The sequence below is a fragment of the Vulpes vulpes genome, chromosome 12 (genome assembly GCF_048418805.1).
Source record: "Vulpes vulpes isolate BD-2025 chromosome 12, VulVul3, whole genome shotgun sequence".
Taxonomy (NCBI): Eukaryota; Metazoa; Chordata; class Mammalia; order Carnivora; family Canidae; genus Vulpes; species Vulpes vulpes.
Genome location: NC_132791.1, coordinates 112,478,432 through 112,502,945, shown reverse-complemented (window position 1 = coordinate 112,502,945; position 24,514 = coordinate 112,478,432). Strand labels below are relative to the sequence as shown.

The following is a 24,514-nucleotide window of genomic DNA, read 5'->3' as shown; positions in this document are numbered from 1 at the left end:
TTATATTAAGAGATAACTGATCTAAGCTCCCTTTATAGTTTAGTCAGTCTTAGAATTCTGATTTTATAGGTTCTCAGAAGAGAACTCAATGATATATCAATGATCTTTTAGCATCTCTGAAAGATCTCTCTCTCGAAAAAGCTTCTAAGAACATTGTCAAATGACACATAGTGAACGTTGTGCTCCAGAGATATCCAGCAGGGAAGTCCTCAGAGACATCTGATTTGAGGGTTACTCCACAATTGGTCCAGTATGGATTTCTGGTATCTGTCAGTGACCCTCTAAATGAACATCATTAAGATGGAAAGTTTTTCACAGGCCCCTGTCACACATTTTGAATTCCTTTCTTAGTTCTCTTATGGTTCTCTATAAGTGGGAGGTTAGGAGTGGATAGAGGGGGGAGAAACTCAAATTATTCTTCACCTCCTACTAGTTCAACTCCTTATAAAATCAATATCCAAACCTTATGGTAAATGAAGTCAGGTCAGAAGAAACATATTTCCTTTTTTGAAATTTCTCAGAAGCAATATGCCCAGTACGTGGTGCAGGTAGGTGAAATATAAGGCTGTGGGTTCCACTTGACTGAATAAGCACAATAATCCAGTAGGTTTGCAGAAATGCATAGAAAATTTATGAACAACATTTCATTTCTTCTTGACAATGGTGAGTCGAAGTATTGATACAAAACATCTCAGGTGAGAAGTTTTAAGTGTGTGCAGTTCCCCTTTCCCCAACCTTTTCCACCACAGGTCCTGGTCAACAAATACACAGATTAGGACCCCTGCTTTCCCCACTCTGGTCTCAAGGCACCATGAGATAGATGCCTTTCTGGAGATGATCAGCTTACATCCTTTTTCTTGTTTGGTGCCATATAAAGAAAGTGTTCATTTGAATCGGGTCCATGCAATGCTCACTGCTACTTAAATAGCCTGTCATCTGGTTCGAGGGGGTTTGTGTGGCTGGTGACTGAGCTTCAATGACTAGAAGAGTCCTAAGATCCTGACTCCTAGGAAAGCATGGGAGTCAAGTCCACTCTAATACGGATGGTTTGGAAGGCTCTGGTCTGGCTGGGGATCATGCTGGGTGTGGCTCTGCTTTGGTCAGGGTAGCATGGTGGACTTTCTTTGGTTCAGAACCTCTGCCCTCTGGCCCCACTAGGCTGTATGCATGGGTGGCCAGCCCTGGCTGGGGCGCTGCTTCAGTTGACAGTGTCCGCTGGCTGCGTGAGGCACTATTAGCTGTGGAGCGAGTGGAGGAAGAACCAGAGCGTGAGCTCCGAGATCCTGAGGAAGAGGAACTAGGTTTCACAAGACGGGCTTTTGGGGCTTCCGCATCTTCCCTGAAGAGAAAAAACAGCAAAGGTAAACTTCAATACAGGCAAGACCAAGATAGTTTCCACTATGGTTGCTTCCTTCTGAGGTTTTCCAATAAACTCCTCAAGCTGTAAACTTCACATGATCCCACTGAGGGGCAGCCCTTTAGAGGAACGGGGACTTCCCTGGTCCCTGAGACTGTATCAGGTTGGCTTGGGCAAATGGTTGTTTTGTTAGACCCGAAGTCAACTCTATTACTCTGGGAAAGCAGGCACTTACCATTGAGATTGATTTGGGGTCTGTCTACATAAACCTTTTTTTTTTTTTTTATGTAGGCTCCACACCCAGCATGGAGCCCACCACCCAGCATGGAGCAGGGCTTGAACTCATGACCCTCAGATCAAGACCTGAGCTGAGATCAAGAGTAAGCGACTGAGCCCACCCAGGCATCCCTAAGTAAAGCCTTTCATGGCCCATTCTTCACTTCATGGCCCTTTGTAAATGGAAGTGAATCAGAAGTAACAAAGTTGATCTTTTTTTTTTTCTTTTTTTAAAGATTTTATTTATTCATGAGAGACAGAGAGAGAGAGAGGCAGAGACACAGGCAGAGGGAGAAGCAGGCTCCAGGCAGGTAGCCTGATGTGGAACTCGATCTCGGGACTCCAGGATCATGCCCTGGGCCCAAGGCAGGCGCTAAACCGCTGAGCCACCCAGGGATCCCCCAACGTTGATCTTCTAATTCTCAGTTGAGGACAGTTTCACAATAAAGGCAAGGTAAACCTGACCTTCTGTCCCCAGGCTGGAACTCCTTACCTAACCAGAGTAATCCTCTGAACAGATTCATAGTTAAGAGGAAATGGGAGGGGTGCCTGGATGGCTCAGGTCGTGATATCAGGGTCCTGGGATTGAGCCTTGAATTAGGCTTCCCACTGAATGGGGAGTCTGCTTATCCCTCTGCTTCTTCCCACCAGGCTCCTGCTGTGTCTCTCTCCCTTTCACTCTCTTTCTCTCCCAAATAAATTTAAAAATCTTTTAAAAAAATAATTTAAAAAGGGGAAATGGGACATTTACGTTGGCTAGTCACTATGGAGCTAGCCCAGTAAAGGAAGTCTAGTAGAAGGGATTTTGAAGGGAGGTTTACCGAATTTCATTAGGTCTCTCTTCTTCCTCATATCTCTCTTTGTCTTTCCTTCGGATTAGCAGCCATACCAAGAGGAAAATCAGCAGTGCTCCAGCCACCATGCCTGTCACTGCTCCTGCAACCATGCCGATGCTTTGTACATCTATTTTCTCAGAAACAAAAACAGAGGGAAAAACCAAACATAAGCTAAGGAAATACATGAATTTAAAAAACATAAGCCCTGGCATGCCTGGCCAGCATAGTAGGTGAAACATGTGACTCTTCATCTCAATAGTTCTTGATTTGGGGGTTGTGAGTTTGAGATTCCACATTGGAAATAGACTTTACTTAAAACAACAAACAAAAACATAAGCGCCAGACAAGATGAGTATTTCCAGATCTTTCTATCCTTTTGAGTTTCCTATTTACTCTTGGTGTATGACTAACCTTCTTGATATTGAAAGATAGTAGATTATACTACCCCAAAGTATGCCTCTTTACCATTAGGACAATTTTACACTGATTTTTGTGAAGGAGTTTCCACCCAATGTAGGGCTTGAACCCATAACCCTGAGATCAAGAGTCTATCCTCTGCTGACTAAACCAGCCAGGTGCCCCCTTAAGCTGATTATCTTTGAGACACAGCAGACCCAGGAGAAGTTCTAAAAATAAAGTTGGCCTTTTATAAGGGAAATTTACATTTATAAAGGACTTCTCCATTTGGTCCCCTCCTGGATATAATAAATTTCTTTAGGGAGCTGACAAGTTCACACATGTTTCTAAATACAGAGTTAGCCACAAGAGTGGAATGGTCATTGCAACTACTGAACTTACCTTACCTTAGTGATAGCCGTGTCCTTCTGGAAATAAAAGCTTTTACACTGACCTTACTCTTATTTCTGATTAAAAGTGTTTTACACGGAACTATCAATGCAAAGGTGAGAACAAGCCCTTGGGATACTTACACCGTACAGTCACTCGCACCACACAGCTTTCCTTCCCAGCCTCATTGCCTGCTGTACACTGGTAGAGCCCAGAGGAGGACATGGTGAGATTGTGCAGCAGAACGCGTCCAGGGTTATTGTAGTCTACACAAGCAGAAGGAATGATTGTAATCCCCTTAGTGATAAGGTCTCTGTTTATTGTTTACTTTATTGCATCATTGACCTAAGATTCTCAAATACAGTTTGGTAAGAATGAGATGATAGATTTTTTCAGAATGTGGAAAGAAAGGTGAACATTCTTTTAAACTGCACATCCTCTGAATACCTACCATTTACATCTACATGGATGGAACTGGAGGGTATTATGCTGAGTGAAATTAAGTCAATTGGAGAAACACAATTATCATGAGGTCTCAGTCATACGTGTGGAATATAAGAAATAGTGAAAGGGACCATAAGGGAAAGGAGGGAAACTGAGTGGGGAAAGATAGAGAGGAAGACAAACCATGAGAGACTCCTAACTCTGGGAAACAAACAAAGGGGTGTGGAAGGGGAGGTGGGTGGGGGGATGGGGTGACTAGGTGACAGGCACTGAGGAGGGCACTTAATGGGATGAGCACTGGGTGTCATGCTATATGTTGGCAAGTTGAACTTAAATAAAATTTAAGAAGAGTCTTACAAAAAAATCACACATCCTCAAGAGTTACAAAAGACTGTGAACGGGTAAGGGATAGTGAACACAATAATTAGATATCATGGGTATGTGGTACATCTCCCCCTCACTTCTTTTGCCACTTTTTTTTTTTTTAATATTTTTTTCTTTATTTATTTATGATAGTCACAGAGAGAGAGAGAGAGAAGCAGAGACACAGGCAGAGGGAGAAGCAGGCTCCATGCACCGGGAGCCCGACGTGGGATTCGATCCCGGGTCTCCAGGATCGCGCCCTGGGCCAAAGGCAGGCGCCAAACCACTGCGCCACCCAGGGATCCCATCTTTTGCCACTTTTATGTGCCATTTGACGGAAGAAAAGATGGATGAAAAAATAGAAGCTCAAAGAGGTTCAGCAGTGTATTCAAGGTCACTGGTAAGTTGCTGACAAAACCAGATTTAGAACCCATGGCTAGAGTACCATTCTGTTGCCTCAGCAGACTGGTGGAAGGATGACCTACCAATCCTAGACTTGGGAGGGAGATGCTCATCCTCTCCCTCCTTCTCCCGGATCCGCTGCCAGTAATACACGATGGGCTTTGTGCCAGAGGCTGACTCACACTGCAGAGTCACGTCACTTCCTTCTGTCAGCTCTCCTTCCAACTCACATTTGGGCTTTGATGGTCTCACTGGCAAAAAGAAAAAGCTTCAACGATTGCCAAACACCAGATTCAGTGGAAGAGCTATGTGGTGTTGAGTTGTTTCTCTAGCCATCTGTTATGGTCAACTTCTGAGTGGGGGGATTCAGTGACCTTTTGCTACATAACCATGCTTTATGCCACCCCCAGAAGTGCACCCTCCTCCATCCCCTGCACACACACACCCCCAATTCCAGCTGCTTCCAGTGGCGCTACTGTAATTTTCAGAGGCTGCCCCAGAAACTCCCTCGTCACTTCTCAAAGAAGACACTGTTATTTAATTGGAAATTTTAGGACAGTTGAGTGTGATCTTACTAATACTGAAACAGGGATAGAAGTCCACTAACTCGGAAGCAATTAAATACAACTTAGTAGCTCTTGCTGCCAGAAACAGAGTTGAATCGTATTTGAGAGATGTCAGGTAAATATAAGAATATCACTTAAACATCAGAGGAGATTTAAATTTTGAAAATGGTCTACGATGGAAAATTGTGATTATTCATTCTTCTTTTATTATGTATAGAATATAGAACATACTTCTTCCCAGGGAACTGGACTAGGTGATCTCTGAATGCATAATATAGGGTATTAAACAAAGTTATGTACCACCACGATGCATTTGGCTATTCCTCGCAGAGACCTTATTAATAAGATGGAGGCATTTACCTTGGAACACTCTAGCTTACCTAAGACTTTTAAGATGACATGGCTCCACACATAGCGCCCTGAATTCTTCACCTTGCAGCTGTACCGCCCCTCATCACTGGGCTTCAGAGGCTCAATCTGCAGGGAAGCATCTCCTGCCAGGAAATTGGAAGCAAAGGCCACTCGGCCCTTCTGTTCCTCAGTCAAGTTACTGTAGACATGACGGCTGGAGTAAGTGATCACCTGTGGAATAGACCAAGTGGCTCTCAGCCTTCATCTTTTGATGATGTCAAGATAAGGAAAGGGAATACTGCTAATGGAACAAAGCAGTCAAGCCCAGGGCTGATTCTCAGGGTCAAGAGACCTCTGATCTAAATAAAGTTAAAAGCACAATATGTTTGGGCCTTGCTTCTTCCCAAGCTAACACCTCTTATTTGTGTAGCATTTTAATTACATAGCAGTAACCATTTCATTAAATGCTCAGAAGCACTTCATTTCATAGGTAAGGAATTTTACATTTGAATTACATGTTCAATCAAGTTCACATAACAGTCATGGAAGGAAGGGAATGCACAATAAAGGCATATAATGGTATGAAGAGTTGGCTGTGAGATTTGGTAGAAAAGGATAGGGAGGAGGGAGGAGACTTCCCTTTCCCCTGCATACCTTTTTTTTTTTTTTTTTTTTTGAGAGAGAGAGTGAGAGCACAAGTGGGCTCTACACCCAGCCCAGCATAGAGACCAACACAGGGTTCAATCCCCCCCACCTTGAGATCATGACCTGAGCCATAATCAAGAGTTGGACACTCAACCGGCTGAACCACCCAGGGCACCCCTCCCCTGCGTACCCTTTCTGACTTTTTTAATTTCCTACCACCTGCATGTGACCTATTCAAAATACACTACATTCCTTTTGCTCAGCACTTTTACATCTAGTTCATTTCTCACATAATGTTTTTGCAAGTTAAGTAATTCCTCCCCTTCTCTGTGGTTTCACTTCCCGTGATGTCAGTTACCCAGGGTCTGGAAGCAGATGATCCTCCTTCTGCCATACTGTCAGAAGGCCAATAGTAGTCTAACACTGTATCACAGTGCCGTGTCATTCCCCTGACTGTCTCATTGCGGAGGCACTGTATCATCTCACATCATCACAAGAAGAGTGGGTATGGTACAATAGGATTTTGAAAGGAGAGAAAAACCGCATTCACAGAACATTTAAATTATTATCGTTAATTTTTTACTGTGCCTGATTTATAAATTAAACATTACCATAGATGTATATGTATAGGAAGAAACATATATAGGATCGTATATAAGATTTGGTACTATTCATGGTTATAGGTATCCAGGGGAGGGGGAGGTTGGAACATACCCTGCACAGACAGGAGGGGAATACTGTAGTCATTATCCCCATTTCACAGATAAATAGCATAACTGGGATTTGAAAATAACCATCTAAAAACCATTTAGTTCATTGTCCTGGTATACCAGTTACCTCTCTCCCACTTCCTGTGGCCATCTGCATTCATTTCACTGCTAATTAAGTACTCTTCCAGAAAGTTTGGAAATGAAGGTGGGAAAGTGACACTGCAAAATCCACCTGCTTTGTTCTTACAAAAGTTTAGAGCCCAGCCAAAGGGACCGGAGGAATTAAAGAATAGAAGTCAATGCTTAAAACTTGAGTCTGATACTGAGGACTTCATTATTGGGCTTTCCTTTGGGGGACTTCACTGCCAACTAGTAAGAGGAAGTCGGGGGAGAAAATTACATCCCTTCCTACCATAAAATACACATGAGCATCATGTCTTTATTTTTCCAGGTAGAGACACCAAAGTCTAAAAATCCTGGGGTGGCTGGTTGGCTCAATGGGTAGAGCATGCGACTCTTGATCCTGAGGGTTGTAAGTTCAAGCCCCACATTGGGCATTGAGCCTACTTAAAAAATCATAATAATCTTAAATTTTAGTGTAATTTCATCTGCCTGCATCACAGCCGATAGTTCTTGAATCCTTTCCTGGTTCTGTTTGTCCATCACCTCGGTAGGTCCTGTCAGTCACAAAAACCATGCTGATCTAGTCCACCAAGACTTCAAGCTATACAACTTCAGCTTTGCCCTTTCTGCCACTCAGCATATTCTTAAACTCATTTTATTTTTTTAAAAGATTTTATTTATTTATTTGAAAACTCATTTGATTTTAAGTGTCAGCAGACATGAGGCTACTCAGATGAGTAAAACCCTCTTCCTGTCTTCAAGTAATTTATCATCTAATGGGATTAACAAGTAGAGAAGTATAAACATAGAAAAAGGATTAATTACTTGAAATAGTATCAGGGAGCAATGTCCCAGAAAAGTTGGAGGCATTTGTGCTAGGCTTTGAAAGATAAGCAGACTAAATGAGAGATAATGGAGTCAGGGAGAAGAGGGCTGCAGGGAGCATTCCAGATACATGCAAGGGCACTAAAAACAGGCATGCAAGCATACAGGAGTCTCCTCAGCACATTTCTGGCTGCAGCTGTTCAAACTGGTTGCATCAACTCAAGTCAACCCCATTCTCAATCACGTGACACCCTGCAACCATACATCAAATGCTTTCCTGACACTATTTGAGGCAATCCAATAAAATGCCCAACAATTCTCTCTCCGTTATATCAAAACTCTTCAGTAGAGTCCGTTTGCCATCACCACCTTTCTGAAAAATGTGTTTTTTCCTTTCTCTGCATGCTCTTTTTCATCAGCAAATATTTATTGAGCTCACATTCCAGGGTACTGTGCCGGATGCCGGAAAAGAAGCAGGAATAAGACAGCTCCTACATTGAGGACCTCACAGTCTTGGGGTGGGTGGGGGATGAATATGGAGGTGGGGGAAAAGTAAGAGAAAAATAAAAGACACTGTAGCTGATAATAAGTTTAAGACATTTTCAGATTTCAGCTTTGCCCACTTATTTCAACCAGCACCACTACTGTGATAATTCTCATATCTTTATCTCTATCCCAACATAGTTTTGACCTCCGGTTTCATATTTCCAACTGCCTGGCTGCTGTGTATTTCTGCCCTCTCCAGTCTACCTTACATAACGATATAAGTGGATGCCAAGTTAATACATCAGCTCTTTTCCAGCTCAAAACCCTACAGTGGCTTCCTGCCACCTCTGAATGATGGCCAGATTCAGTCTCTAGTCCTCACAGTGACTTTTACATTACCTTCCCAGTCTCTTTTCCTCTTTTGTCCACCTCCCATACCTGGGTACCATCAGATAATACTGTTTCCCCTTCTTTAATATGATTCATGCTTTCTTGTACTCAGTGACTCTGCCCACTGCATTTTTCCATGGAGAAACTCTCTTTCTTCATCTCTCCACGTGAAGAATTCCTATTTATTCTTTGAGGGCACCTGGGTAGTTCAGTCAGTTAAGCATCCAACTCTTGAGTTTGGCTCAGGTCATGATCTTAGGGTAATGGGACACAGCTCTGCATTGGGCTCTCCACTCAGTGGATAGTCTGCTTGAGATTCTCTCCCTCTGCCCCTCACCCCACTCACATCCTTTCCCTCTCTCTCTCTCTCTCTCTCTCTCAAATAAATAATTTTTTAAAGGAATGCCCTTTCATTCTTTAAAATCCAAAATCAGTGTTAATTTCTCATGAAACCCTCCCTGATGACACTCAAATGGCCTTTTTTTTTTCTCTCACCCATAGCATCTCCTTGTAGCATTTTTATGTGAAGAGAAATGGTGAAAGACTTGGATTCATAGGTTGCTAGATCCCCTTCCTATAATGCTCAGTGTTGTCCAGAAATCTGTGGGGCCATTCTGGTTTTATATGTCTATTGCCCTTAATGATCTTGGCTAGGCTATGTTGCAAGTCTGCAATCCTTTTCTTTTCTTTTCTTTTCTTTTCTTTTCTTTTCTTTTCTTTTCTTTTCTTTTTCTTTCTTTCTTTCTTTCTTTCTTTCTTCTTTCTTTCTTTCTTTCTTTCTTTCTTTCTTTCTTTCTTTCTTTCTTCTTTCAAGATTTTATTTATTTATTCATGAGAGACAAAGAGAGAGAGAGAGAGGCAGAGACACAGGCAGAGGGAGAAGCAGGCTCCATGCAGGAGCCCGACAGGGAACTCGATCCTGGGACTCCAGGATCACGCCCTGGGCCAAAGGCAGGTGCTGAACTGCTGAGCCACCCAGGGATTCCCTGCAATCCTTTCTTGAATACACATTTACTGAAGATTACTGAAAACATACTCTGTGCTTAGCACTGTGCTAGAGATGATACCAATACAAAGAAAACTGTTCTATGAAAGTGTTGAGGACCAGGACATTAAACCCCAGAATATGCCACTTTGCATGTGCATAAGAATTAATTTCAGGGGCTCCTCGGTGGCTCAATGGATTAAGTGTCTGCCTTAGGCTCAGGTCATGACCGCGCTCCACCACGTCAGAGCTGCTCAGCAGGGAGTCTGCTTCTCCCTTTCCCTCTGCCCCACCACCCTGGTTGTGTTCTCTGTCTCTCTCACTCTGTCTCTTAAATAAATAAAATGTTAAAAAAATTAATTTCAAATGCTGAAGGCATTTGAATTCCTAAAGTCCCTTGACTTAAAAGCAGGGCCTTCCAAAACAATTTAAAAAAATTTTTTTTTAATTTTTATTTATTTATGACAGTCACAGAGAGAGAGAGAGAGAGAGGCAGAGACACAGGCAGAGGGAGAAGCAGGCTCCATGCACCGGGAGCCCGACGTGGGATTCGATCCCGGGTCTCCAGGATCGCGCCCTGGGCCAAAGGCAGGCGCCAAACCGCTGCGCCACCCAGGGATCCCCCAAAACAATTTAAACATCGTAAATCCCCTCCTGAGAATGACTCTAATCTTCTCTTCTGGGAGACCAGAACTCTACACCACACCCAGACAGACAAGGTCACAAGCTAACATACCTCCCATCTGTTCTTCAAAGGGCCTGTTTATCTTCTTCAAAAGTCATTTGTTTTTCCCCTAAGTGTCCTTCTTCCTCCTCCCTTTCCCCTACTAAGTTGGGTATACAGCCCAAATACTAGCCACCCCTTGGAGTTACTCATTTGTGGGTTCTTACTCCCACATGTTACGTACATGGTATACAGAAGTTGATAAACTTGTTTTTCTCCTGTTAATCTGTCCCTTTGTTGTACACCCAAAACTAACATATCAATTATATCTCAGCAAAAAATTTTTAAAAATTTTTAAAGATTTTTAAAATTTATTTATTCATGAGAGACACAGAGAAAGGGGGGCAGAGTCACAGACAGAGGGAGAAGCAGGCTCCATGCAGAGGGCCTGATGTGGGACTTGATCCAGGGACTCCAGGATCACCCCCAGGGCTGAAGGTGATGCTAAACCACTGAGCCACCTGGGTTGCCCTAAAATATTTTTTTTTTTAAAGAGAGAAAACCAACCAACCAACCAACCAACCAACCAACCAACAAAAATTGTCTTTTACTGGCCTAATTTACAGTGCCCCAGCTGGAAAACCTAGGAGGGGAAAGGGGAAAAGATTTTTTTTCCCCTCTCCTTTAGTTTCAAAGGACAACTTTAAAAAAAAAAAAAAAAGTTAAAACTATGGCCTTCACATACATAGAAAATAAGCAAATGTCAAAGATTTTATTTAACCCATTAATAAATGATGGAAACAGAAAGATTTTACAACACGTTCAAATGAGAATCGGAAAATATTTGTAGTCTCTTTTGGACAAAATTCATTTGTATCTCTATCCACAGGAACCACTGAGGTGCTATGGATAGGAAACAGGGATGTCACTATGGGCATTCCACAAGTTAATTTCTATTTCTGTGGAAATTAATTTCATCTCCTGAAAATTTGGAGTCTAAGCCTGAAGATGATGGTTGGGAGGGACCTCCCTATGGTATACTATGTGTGCAGGGGTGAAGGCAAGTGTTCAGGCTGGGGTAGGGAGAAACCACTGGTAGGACAGTAAGGGAAATTAGATCCCTTGAAGGCTATTCACTTCTGCTCCCACCCCTTTACTGCTCCCTCCCTCAGCAGGTGGTTTCACAGTTCAACTCTCTGGGTCTCTAAATTAGAATACCTACAGGCCTACTAAGAAGAGCGCAGGGAGTGTTTCCTTCTGACTAGGATGAGGGGTGATGGAAATGGGACAGCTAGCTTCACCGGGACAGCACCACCAGCTGCTTCTAGAGGCTATGATGAACTCTTTGGAGACATTTTACAGCAAATTGGTAAGCACGGCCAGTTAGAGAATATTTAGGAAAGAGAATAGAAGGTAGGAGAAGGAGTGATCCATCCACATCCATCCAGAGAGTGAAGGAAAAGCTGAATTTGAATGCTGACCTAAGGAGACCTAAGATGGGTCATTTATTCAACAAATCCTGAGGCTCCACAATTTGCCAGCACCTGTGGCAGGTGCTTGGAAGATCTCAGTGAACACAGCACGTGGAAATCCCAACCCTTGGGGATCACATGTTCTAGTGGCAGGAAAGACATGAAAGAACACTGGACAATACTGTGAAAATAATAGAGTAGGGAAGGCGGTTGTAGGCCAAGGGGACAGACTGCTATTTAAATGAGGTGGCCAAAGTAGACCTTACTGGAAGGAGACATGAGGGTTAACACATGAAGGAGACCCAGAATTAGCCCGGGAGCTATGTAGGGGAAAGAGTTGTAGGCAGAGAAAAGAGCCAAGGCAGAGACCCTAAGGTGCAAGCGTGCCTTGGCATGTTCGAGAAATGGCAAAGAGGCCAGGTAGCTGGAACAGGCCAGGGGAATAGTAAATGAGGTCAGGCAGGGGAGCCACACCCTGCAAGGCCTCTGGTCCATTGTAAAGATGATGGCTTTTGCTCTGCAGGAAGGGGGGTTGGCTATTATAGGATTTTGAGCAGAAGAATATCATGATATGATTTGGTTTTGCGAATAGGCGTAGGAGGCCAAGAATGGAAACAGGAAAACCAGTTAAGAGTCTTTTGGAGTCAGGGCGCCTGGGTGGCTCAGTTGGATAAGTGTCTGCCTTTGACTCAGGTCATGATGTCAGGGTCCTGACTCAGGTCATGATGTCAGGGTCCTGACTCAGGTCATGATCTCAGGGTCCTGGGATGGAGCCCTGTACTAGGCTCCCTGCTCAGCAGGGAGTCTGTTTCTCCCTCTGCCCCTCCCCACCTGTGCTCTTGCATTCTCTCTCTCTCTCTCTCTCTCTCTCTCTCAACTAAATTAATAAAATCAGGACGGCTCGGTGGCTCGGTTGTTGAGCGTCCACCTTTGGCTCAGGGCCGGATCCCAGATTCCCGGGATCCAGTCCCGCATTGGTCCCACTTGCATGGAGCCTGCTTCTCCTCCCTCTGCCTGTGTCCCGGCCTCTCTCTCTCTCTCTCTCTCTCTGGGTCTCTAATGAATAAGTAAATAAAATCTTTAAAAATAAATAAATAAATAAATAAATAAATAAATAAATAAAGTCCTTTTAAAAAGAGTCTACTGGAGTCAAGATCCAAGCAACAGATGCACACCGTCTCCAGGGTGGTAGCAGTGGAAGTGAGAAGAGGTGATCAGAGTATTTTGAAGGTTCTCTCACTAAACTGACCACCTTATTTAAATGTGTATTTATGGTATGAAAGAAATAGAGGAGGCTGTTACCCCATGAAAAGAGTGAATGGCTATCAACCAAGAGAGAGGAGAGGGGGCAGAGAAGGTTTGAAGTCAGAGTGTGCAGGGTGAGGGGAATCGGGAGTTTTGTTTTGAACTTACTACATTGGAGAGACCTGTTTGACACCCAAAGGAGGCATGGGGTAAAGCAGTTGCATATAAATGTGTTGGATTTTCAGGGGGAGGCCTGGAAATACGCATTGGGGATTTCTAAGTGTGTGGATGGTATTTAAAGACATGAGACCAGATAAGATCCCTGAGGGCACAAATATAGAGATTTTTAAAAGGAGGGGAAAATAAGGCTTTCCAAATAGTGGGTATCTAAACACAAAGATTAGAATTCATTAAAATACCACCAACCTCAGAGTAAAATTGATGACTATCCTATCTCTTTAGCTGACTATTCAAGTCCAGCCTTTGCTCACATTCCCAGTCTTGCCCCTGATGGCAACTCTTCCTCCTACCCTCTCTTTCACAAAGACTCAGTGAGGAAACCCTGAAGCCACCTTCTGAGGAGGCGGCAGTGGGGAAGTGGGGGCCAGGGGAAGAGCCTTGAAGAGGTCTGATTACACTTATTATCCTACCGATTGAGGATCTCCCCCAAACCCAGCCTGAACACTTGTTCCCCACCCCCACATACCATAGAGAGATCCCAATGGAATGTCATCCTCATGCAGAGGAATATCCTGGAAAGTACAGGAAATACACGATTTCAGTCAAACATCCAGTGCTTACTCCCAGACAAAAATTTTGTCTTGAATTTCTGCATTCTTTTCAAGAGAAGCTGTAAGTTATGGGGGAGGAGGTGCAGGGAAAGAAAGGGATTTAGCTTTAGGAATTAAGGGTTTAGATCCCAGCTCTGAAATCTGTCTTGGTCAAAGGCTTGCAAAGTCTAAAAGGCATAGAGCTCAAGTTTTCTGGGGCCAAGTTTGAGATCCCATTTTCCTCATGCATTAAAAGAAAATTAGGACAAATCTTAGCTACTGACTTCACAGGCTTCTAGGAAGAATTTTAAGAGCAGAAATCTGCGAAAGGACATCATTCCTTTGCTCGCTAACCATTCAGTGACTACTCTGTGCCAAGCACAGTCCTTGGCTCTGGGCTTAGGAAAATATGCATCAGGCCTCAAAATGAAAATCCATCAACACAATGCAATACTTTCAGGGCAGGGGTTTCTGTTTTTATTTAACAAACACATATGAGATATTTATTTTGTATGAAGCACTGTTTTAAATGCTTCAAAAGTATTAACCCCTTGCATTAAACAGAAAAAATACCAAGGCAGTGAAAAATTCATAAGATTAAGGAGATTAAGCAGTGGGTCTCCCCAACAAACTGCTTAGACTTAAGGGCATTCTTTTGCTTCATAAATACTTAGAGAGGGCCTTCGATGAGGTGGGAACATAGATCCTACTTTGAAATTGGGGCAGCTGCAGTCTATCCTGCTCAAGTGGGATCATTCTTTTGGACTCTCCTGTGTTCACTGATTCATAACTGCATTTCCCATGGAGACTGGGCATCCCAGGAGAGAGTTCTTAGGGCCAGAGAGAGGTTTCTTTCTTATCCCTTAAACTGCAACCAGCTTCCTGTTCCAGGGTGTGGCCAGTGATGTGGAGAACAAAGGCAAAAGAAATGTAGATAAAATTAAATCTCCTTACAACTTGGAGCCCTGGACAAAGACTTGAGACCCACAGAGTAAGACATTCCTCCAGCAACTCACAACTGTCTTAATGGTAATAACTTGCTAGAGGCTGAAAAGCAACCTTAGCTTGATAATAGCCAGATCTCCAGGATCCTGTTAAGTCTTTAACATGAAAATCTTTTCGGAAACCTTTGTCTCTGACCCTCCCCATCTGAAAGTATACAATCGGGCCCCCTGGGTGGCTCCCCACAGGGAGCCTGCTTCTCCCTCTGCCTGTGTCTCTGCCTCTCTCTGTGTGTCCCTCATGAATAAATAAATAAAATCTTAAAAAAAATAAAAAAATTAAAGTATACATACAGTCAATCGCTCCTCACAATCCCAGGGTCCTATCCCTGTGCTTTAATAAAAACCACCTTTTTTTTTTTTTTGCACCGAAAAACATCTCAAGAATTATTATTATTTTTTAAGTAGTCTCCATGCCCCACATGGAGCCCCAAGTTCTTTCTTGACTGCTCACTCCCGGACCGCACATCACATCCTATCAGCCAGCACCACGTCTGAGGAATTTCTTTGTCCTACACCTCACTGCTTTTTCTTTTTCTCCCAATCAGATAAAACCTATTAACTCTGACCCAGAAAAAAAAAAGGTACATATTATTTTGCAAATAATTTGATAGGGTTCCTAGCATCCAGTTAGGGCTCTGTGCTTTAGAGACTCAGACCAGGAAGAGCCAGGGTCCCAGCCCTTCTGATACAGTAACTTGTTTGTTTTAAAAGTTTGCAGGATGTTCATGGCCACACATCCTGTTTCTTGCGTATAAAGGCTAGGTTTCTTGGGGCGGTGGAAGGAGCCGCCAGAGAAATGCCAACTCACTGGGACAATAGGGAGAGGAGGAAATATATTAGCAACAGAAAAACAAAAACAAAAACAAAAACAAAAAAACCTGGAAGCTTTAGAGCTTACGTGCTCTTAAGACTGAAAGTGGGAGACTGATGTTTGGAGGTAGGACAAGTAAGATGGGAATGCCTAAACAGGTACTCAACTAAGGTTACTTTCTTTCTGACTTTTTCATATTACCTCCCAGGTTCATAATCTCTATGAGGAAGTTAGTCTGCTTCCTAGGAAGAATGAAGAGATTCTAAACTTAGAAATCAGTAAAAAGCTGGGGATTTGTTTTTAAATTTTTATCTTAAGTAAACTATGCCACACATGGGGCTCAAACTCACAAGCTCAGAGATCAAGCATCGCATGATCTACCGACTGAGCCAGCCAGGCATCCTAAAAGTCAGGTCATTTTTTAGGAATTTGGGGGTTTTGTAGGATTTGGGAAGTTGGTGAACCTTTTTAGTCTAGGGGATTTCTTTCTTATTCATGTTAATATTTGGATTAACACCAGGAAATAGTTTTGTTTTGGAAGCCACACTTGACGTTGGAGAGACTTAGTAGGTGTGGTCCACAGTAGACTCTGGCTGCTTTAAGTATACTACACTAGGAGCTTTCAAACTTTGAACAGACTCACATCAAGAAATACTTTTTCCAGGACGCCTGCCTGGGTGGCTCAGTTGTTGAGCATCTGCCTTCTTCGGCTCAGGTCCTGATCCCGGGATCCTGGGATCAAGTCCCGCATCAGGCTCCCCAGAGGGAGCCTGCTTCTGCCTCTGCCTGTGTCTCTGCCTCTGTGTCTCTCATGAATAAATAAATAAAAGCTTAAAAAAAAAAAAAAAAAAAAAACCTTTCCACCATGACCCAGCACACACAGAGTTTACACATACAAGTAAGCATAAATTTCATGAAATAGCATATGTGCAATACACTCTGATATTTTCCGGTCTGTGTTAAAAAAAAAAAAAAAAAAAAGTCTGCTGGCTTAGAAACCATTACTGGGTCCTGATATTGAAAAAAGCTGCACCAGGACACAGTGATTGCGAGTGAGCTGGCAGGGAAGTCAACCGGTTTACATTCAAATGAGAGCCCCTCTGCTCTGCACCTTTGATCTGTTAATTAACCCTTCCAAACCTCAAGTTCCTCAATTGTAAAATGGGGGTAAGCCACTTCATAGAGTTTTTGTGGGAATGAGATAGTAAGCACTAAAGATCACTTTTAGTAGGCTGGTTCTAGGTTCGTGAGAGCCCTTAAGATTTCCAAAACTGTCCAGCCCAGTATTCAGAGAATATTAGTCATTTCATACATTTGTGTGTGTGTGTGTGTGTGTGTGTGTGTTTAAGATTTTATTTATTTAAAGGCACCTGGGTGGCTCAGTGGTTGAGCATCTATCTGCCTTTGGCTCAGGTCGTGATCCCGGGATCCTGGGATCAAGTCCTACATCAGGCTCCCCATAGGGAGCCTGCTTTTCCCTCTACCTACGTCTCTGCTTCTCCCTCTGCCTACGTCTCTGCTTCTCTCTGTGTGTGTCTCTCACGAGTAAATAAATAAAATCTTAAAAAAAAGAGATTTTATTTATTTACTCGTGAGAAACACACAGAGAGAGAGAGAGAGAGGCAGAGACACAGGCAGAGGGAGAAGCAGGCTCCATGGAGGGAGCCCGAGGTGGGACTCGATACAGGGTCTCCAGGATCATGCCATGAGCTGAAGGCGGCGCTAAATCGCTGAGCCACCCGGGCTGCCTTTTTTTTTTTTCTTTTTTAAAGATTTTACATTTCATATATTTGCATAGCAAAGCTGCCTGAAAACCTGCGTCTGCTTTCTATCACCTGGGCACACTGTGGACTCAAGCTCAGCCCTCTGAAGGTGGCACCTAAGGCCAGCGCAGCCTGGACTGTGCCTCATCTTTGCTCTCAGTCCTTGCATCTCTGAATAGCCTTGTACCCAAACTCCATGTCCCTTGATTCTGAACAACACCCTCTGATGTGCCTTTGCCTTGGATCATGCAGCCTTCTCCTTTTGAAATGCCTCTCTTTTATTTTTGCTTAAACAACACCTGCACAGGCTCAAGCTCAAGCTCAAGCAAGCTCAAGCTCAAGGGCTACCTTCTATGTATTATAGCCTTTCCTGGGTCCCCATGTAGAATCACTGACTTCCTCCTGCGAGCCTCAGCCCTTTGGACTTATCTCCACCACAGCACTTAGTGCATTGAGGCGGAACTGACTCCCGAGTGCTTTTCTCCTTTTTCCCCCAAATCCTGTCCCATTATTTAATGAAGAAAAAAGGGTGGGAGGATTGGGGGGGGGGCGGGGGGAAAGACAACTAAGGAAAGTATTTAACATCTTTGGAAAGCAGACATTGTACAACTCCAAAATAATCTTACTATAATTAAATAGCCATTACCTAATATGAACATTTCACACCCACTTAGGACACAGGCTTGGGGCTCAGTTACAGCCTTGGAATTTGGCGCAGTTTTTTTCAGACATACACTGGATATCAGATACGTGTGTGTCTCTTTGTTTTAGTTGTGGCTTTAATTCTAGAAAATGTGGAGCTGAGACTAAGCCCTTGTTGGGGTGTGATGGGAGAACGGTGAACATAAATTTAATCCTTTTGCAAACAAACAGAAATATGAAGTGTATGAATTACAGCTGTTGTGACGCTGTGTGTCTTAGGACTTTCCTGATGGACCTGTTCATGACGTGGTTTGAAAGACAGGAGGACGAGGCAAGACAATTTGTTAAGACCTGATGGAACAGACGGAGCAGCTCAGCTTTCTGGCAGTTGCTCTGGTGTGCCAGGGCCCTGCGTGGCAATCATGCAACCGCCTTGAACAGAAATGCATAGAGGCCCCCCTCTCTGCTTTTAATCAGTATTTTTCTTTTCTTTAAAATATTTTATTGGGGCACCTGGGTGGCTCAGTGATTGAGCATCTGCCTTTGGCTCAGGGTGTGATCCGAGGGTCCTGAGACCGAGCCCCACATCAGGTTACTCGCAGTACGCCTGCTTTTCCCTCTGCCTGTGTCTCTGCCTCTCTCTGTACCTCTCATGAATAAATAAATAAAATCTTTAAAAAAAAAGTTTGTTATTTTGTTTTAATTACTGAATGGCTTTGCACTGTAAGCTACAGGAAGGTAGGGGCTTTGTAGCCCAGTGCCTATCTTGGCATACAGTAAGTGCTAAATAAATTCACATGCTCTGAATGACTGCATAAACGGTGACACTTACTTTGGAGTATTAACTGAAGACAAGTTGGGGAACTGTGGCTGCTTAAAGCCCTATCAGTTGCCTGCTTTAATCAGCAATGAACTTTTTTTTTTTAAGATTTTATTTATTTATTCATGAGAGACAGAGAGAGAGAGAGAGGCAGAGGGAGAAGCAGGTTCCATGCAGGGAGCCCCACGTGGGACTCGATCCCAGGTCTCCAGGATCACGCCCTGAGCCAAAGGCAGCACTAAACCACTGAGCCACCTGGGCTGCCCAGCAATGAACTTCTAAGCCTTATATTCACTTGGTTACATAAACAAGCAACTCTTTTTTTTTCTTTAGTTTAAATGAAAACACTTGGGGGAAGTTAGATGAGTGGAGTCATTCTTTTTAAACTTTTGTAAAAGGAACACAGCTCTTATTTCCTTCATTCAGAACAGACAGTATCATGTCTACAATTGACTAAGAATCTGCTGGAAGAAATACTCTCAGTTTAAGGTGACCTTGCCCTACAGAGAACAGAGTCTCAGGATGACGTACTAGGAGAACAAAATGACAAGCAGTATCAAAATGATAAAGTGATGTAGGAGCTGAAATCCAACAATGATCCTGGATTTTATTTTAGTGAAAACTTTAGCTTCTTCCAGCACGGAACCATCATATGAAATCAGGAGTGCAGACAGAGAAGAAGAAAGGATAACCTTTCACTTTGTAGTAGGGCAAGAGGTAAAGTTCTGAAAAGGAAAAAAAGTCTAAAGTCAGCTTTTCCCTGGGTTATTTTATGTGATTTTCTTTAAATCACAAAACTTTCAACCAATAGTTTTGTTTTATTTTTAGGTTTTATTTTATTTTTTTAAAGATTTTATTTATTTATGTATTTATGAGAGACACAGAGAGAAAGGCAGAGACACAGGCAGAGAGAGAAGCAGGTTCCATGCAGGGAGCCCGATGCAGCACTCGATCCCAGGACCCTGGGATCAGGGCCTGAGCCAAAGGCAGATGCTCAACCACTGAGCCACCCAGGTGCCCCTAGATTTTATTTTTTAAAACAATCTCTACACCCAACATGGGGCTTGAACTCACAACCCTGAGATCAAGAGTGGCATGCCCCACCAATTAAGCCATCCAGGCGCCCACACCCAAAAGTGGGGAAATGGAATGAGAAGAGTTGTGTTAGAAAAGCCAGGCTGAGGAAAGCTACAGTGGCTGAATGCAGCCAAGGCAGACAGATAATACAGTAGCTACTTACTTCTCACTCTCCATAGACACCAGCCTCATGGATCATTGGGAGCAAAGCAGTGCAAATTCTGTTCACATTGCCCAAAAGCCCATAAGCACCAATGGACCTCCCCATCCTGAGCACATAAGACCCAGAGCCAGATCCTTCATTTTCCAACTCCCGAACCAGCATTAATTCTTTCACTGGCCAATTATATATGTGTTAAACATTTCTAGTCATGTCCTGCATCATATGTTTCATCATATTACACATCAATCTCAGAGCTTGAAAGTCATGAATTTGTGCAAAGCTGCAAACAGGCAGGTGGTAATGGTTTCAGAGGAGGAAGAGGAGCAGGTTTCCTAGTATAGATTTGGGGTTCTGGCCACTGGGTTAGGGTATTAAGCTACTGCATGCTAACTCCCTTCTTAGGAAAGACACTAAGAGTACAGATTTCCTCTTTGAACAACTGATAGGTGGCTTTCTTGCTTGCCCAAAGAACACAGAATCTCTTATCTTTAAGACCCAAATACCTTTCCTTGTTTATCATTTTTGTCTCTAGAGTCTTTCAACAATAAGCCAGATGAAAGAGCACTTCTTTCTTTCTTTTTTTTTTTTTAAAGATTTTATTTATTTATTCATGAGAGACACACAGAGATAGAGTCAGAGATGCAGGCAGAGGGAGAAGCAGGCTCCCTACAGGAAACGTGACGTAGGACTCGATCCCGGGTCTCCAGGATTAGGCCCTGGGCCGAAGGTGGTGCTAAACCACTGAGCCACCTGGGCTGCCCATCTTTTTTTTTTTTTTTTTTTTTAAGATTTTATTTATTTATTCATGAGAAACACAGAGAGAGAAGCAGAGACACAGGCAGAGACAGAAGCAGGCTCCCTGTGGGAAGCCTGATGCAGAACTCGATCCCAGGACCCCAGGATCACGCCCTGAGCCGAAGGCAAACGCTCAACCACTGAGCCACCCAGTTGCCCCTGAAAGAGCAATTCTAGCTCTTTCCAACCCAACAAAAAACTGGAGGACTGAGGAAAGACAGCCGTAGGAGGATGAGGGGAAGAGCAGGGGTAGAGGAGGGAAGGCAGTGGTCGGGCCAGTTGTATACTTACCACTTTCTGGTTCCCTTCATTATCAGTCAGCAGCCATTCAATATCCAGGGTATCTTTTTCTGGAAGCCCCAGTTGATGGTGACAGGGCAAAGTGACCTTTTCTTCAGCCACTCTCTTGATCTCGGTGTGAGTCCCCAGGGTTCCAACATAATAGGAAACTGGAAGAGGAGAACCTCTAATGAGTAATGCAGAAACTGGATAGCAATGTGTGGGAAGCAAACGTTACAACTAATAATTCCTAGGTGTTCCTGTAGGCAAGGGGCAAATCATGGTGTTGGAAGAATCCTAGACCGCAGGTACCAGAAGTCCTGGAATCTCCCACTGGCTCCTCCATTAACTGAATTCATTTATTTTCTGTAGCCCCCCCGAATTATACTCTTACTGATGTCTATCTTTCCTTCCTTATTGTGTTTTTATGAATAATGAAAGCACTCAGGTCAACAACTGTTTTTGTTTTTTGTTTTTTTTTTTTAACTTTCTCTCCCTTACCAGTAGAGACTTCCAAAAGGACAGAAACTAAAGGAAAGGCAGGGGTTGGCATCCTCCTGAGAAAGGCTCCAGATATCACTTCACTCCTTGAGAGTCACCGTAGAGACAGGCTGCCCCAGGATGCCTCAGGGAACAAGTGGGACCTTATAGGCTGTTCCTGCTTCCCTTAGGGACACTCATTCTCTTTTCCCCCAACTTCTGTCTTCCACTCTCTATAGTTTCATCTCACATGGCTTCAAAATATGAAGCAACCCCTCCCATCCAAAATGAAATTCCAAATTACCACATTTGGATGCTGTCCCTCCACCCATCCAGGATCCCTTTGGCCAATGGGATTTCAGAGTCACTTCTGGCTTTATCACTGATTTTCACCTTGTTCCAGGAACGGTATCCTGTCAGCAACTCTAGGCTTCCAGCTCACCCTCTCTCCTCCCTATCGATTTCGGACATTGTTGATTATGAACCCCACAGTGTTAAATAACCTCACTTGGATTCAAGGTCTGATGTGTCCTGCATCAAGATGTGCTTTAATATCCTCCTTTGTCTCCTTACACAGGATAAAGAAGCTCAGTGGGAAAAGTGGTCTCTTTCTAGCCATTCACAATGTCCTAGTGCTACATTCACAAGGTAACAGAATCATACAGCCTCCACGCTGGAACAGCCCCAAGGGTCAGGGCTTCTGGTGATGTCCCCTCTCCTGGGGAGCACTCACTCTGCCATGTCAGAGGGTCTTAAGCACTAAAGATCAAGAAACATGACCAACAGAAGCACATAAACTACCTCTCGTATTCCCTGTTCATTTCCCAAGATAAATTAGCAGTAAATCTGCTGGGAAGGAAAAGGGCCTGAAAGGAGGAAGAAGGGAACAGGGGCGACTGTAGTTCCCTCTAAACGGGGGTGCAGATTGGGTTGACATTGCAGGGTTGGATCTTCAGAGGCACCCACCCTACGAGAAGCAGCAGGTGGATTCCCAAGCTCTGTGGCAAAGAAAGGGGACCACAGAAATCTGTGGGGCATAGAAAGGGCTTGCAGAACCAACAGGACAAGACCCTCGTGGGGCCTTACTGACATTCACAATAAAGTTTCTGTTATCTCTGTTTAAAACTTAAAACTGCAATGAGAGTGGCCACGATTTAATGAGTCCGTTGTGTGGTCTGGCTGTATACTGAGCACTTAACTGTAGGAAGAAAGGGTGATTACCCAAATCTATGGATGAAACAGAAGGGGCAGCTTAGCAATTTGCTCAAGATCATACAGCTAGGCAATGACAGATCGGGGGCTCAACCCCAGATCTGCCTCCCTGCAAAGCTCAGACTCTAACAGTCATGTTCTGCTGCTTCTGTCCTATGTCTTATGTGGCTTCCTGGACCTGCTCCTGTTCTCCCATTAGCCTGTAAGCTCCCGGAGATTCCCCTTTAACCACTACATCCCCATAGCGCCCAGCCCAGAGTCCCTCACACTGTAGGTACTTAACAAACAGTTGTTGGATTGACTTCAATTTAACCCGTGTACTCATTTCACCCATAAGCAAACTGAGAGCCAGGGATAAATGAGTTGCCCTGAGGTCTTACAACTCCTTCAAAGACAGAATAACCCATATAAGACCCATCCTCCCCCATCCCCATAAAGCAGCTATGCGACAGCAGGAAGAGCAGCCAGTGTGCATTGCACTAAGCTAAGTTGTAAAAAGGAGCTCTCCCCTCCAGCTTCTCCCCCTGCCCCCTTTCCACCGGGCACAACAATGATCAGAGGAAACCAGCCTCCCATGCCCCTGGCAAAGCTGAGAACCCAGCAGCAATTTGGCGCATACAGTGGGCTCTATACATTAAATAAATAAATGCAAAGAAACAGCTATGAAAGTTGCTGATTTGAGCCACTAGAGGGAATCAAAGGCTCAGATTTGCTTGACATCCCCGAAGGAAAGGAACACAGTGGTGGGTGGTGTGCTTGCTTTGCCAGAGTTCCAAGTTCTATTTATACCATAACCAGAATTAAATACGGGAGTGCAGGGAGGGGGCCGCCCAGTGAACACAGATGACTTTCCCGAAGCAGAGAAACTCGAGATCAGAGTGCATTCACCTGTGGAGAACCTCAGCTCCCGAGACTTCAGGGGTCCCTGGGATCCCTGCAAATTTCACAAATTCCTCCTTCTGTGTTTCACCTCCCTGCCACATCTGTGATGTGCAGCCTAAGCAGACAGGGCCCTGGGTTCTGTATAGAACTCTCAGGCTTGGGGATGGGCAATGCTGCCAAGCACAGGTGTCTGCCGCCTGGTGTGTGAGTGCGCAGAGCCAGCCCTGGGCTCCCAGGCATTGAAAGGTTCCTCTTCGTTAAGAGAGACTATTAGTGGACACCTGGGTGGCTCAGCGGTTGAGCCTCTGCCTTTGGCTCACGGTGTGATCCCAGGGTCCTGGGATCGAGTCCCGCATCAGGCTCCCTGCAGGGAGCCTGCTTCTCCCTCTGCCTGTGTCTGTGCCTCTCTCTCATGGCCTCTCATGATTAAATAGATAAAATAAATAAAATCTGAAAGAAAGAAAGAAAGAAAGAGAGAAGGACTGTTACAAGATCATCAAAATTTAATTTGGTAGGAAACTGAGAATTTAAAAGTTAAGTCACACTGATGTGGGAAACAAAGGCAGAAGGAAATATAGATAAAATTAAATGTCCTTATCACCGGCAGCCCACTGACAAATACATGAGGCAGGCAGAGTATAATGTTCTTTCAGGAAGCTCCCAACCTTCTCAATGTGAACGCCTTGCTAGAGGGAAAAACAACCTTGGCTCGACCAGAGCAAGGCCTCTGGTATCCTGTGTGGGCTTTAGCATCCGAAGATCCTCTTGAAACTTCCCTGATGGTTGCTTTACCCAACTCCAAAGTAGATCATCAGCTGCCCCTCACAATCCCGGGCCAGCAGGGAGCTGCAGCCCTTTCTGCCCTTGGGTCCTGCCCTCGGTCCTGTCCC

The 24,514-nt window shown here is 44.0% G+C and overlaps 1 protein-coding gene across 1 annotated transcript in view; it reads right to left on the bottom strand.

Moving 5' to 3' along the window:
- Positions 1-859: 859 nt before the first annotated feature.
- The window catches only part of CLMP (CXADR like membrane protein), a 98,205-nt gene continuing 74,550 nt past the window's right edge, over positions 860-24,514 (bottom strand). Inside the window, 7 exon segments of the mRNA XM_072729506.1 lie at positions 860-1,089; positions 1,092-1,339; positions 2,455-2,596; positions 3,399-3,521; positions 4,548-4,715; positions 5,411-5,612; positions 21,063-21,220. Coding sequence (XP_072585607.1) covers positions 1,007-1,089; positions 1,092-1,339; positions 2,455-2,596; positions 3,399-3,521; positions 4,548-4,715; positions 5,411-5,612; positions 21,063-21,220 — 1,124 coding nt within the window. The 3' untranslated portion in view covers positions 860-1,006.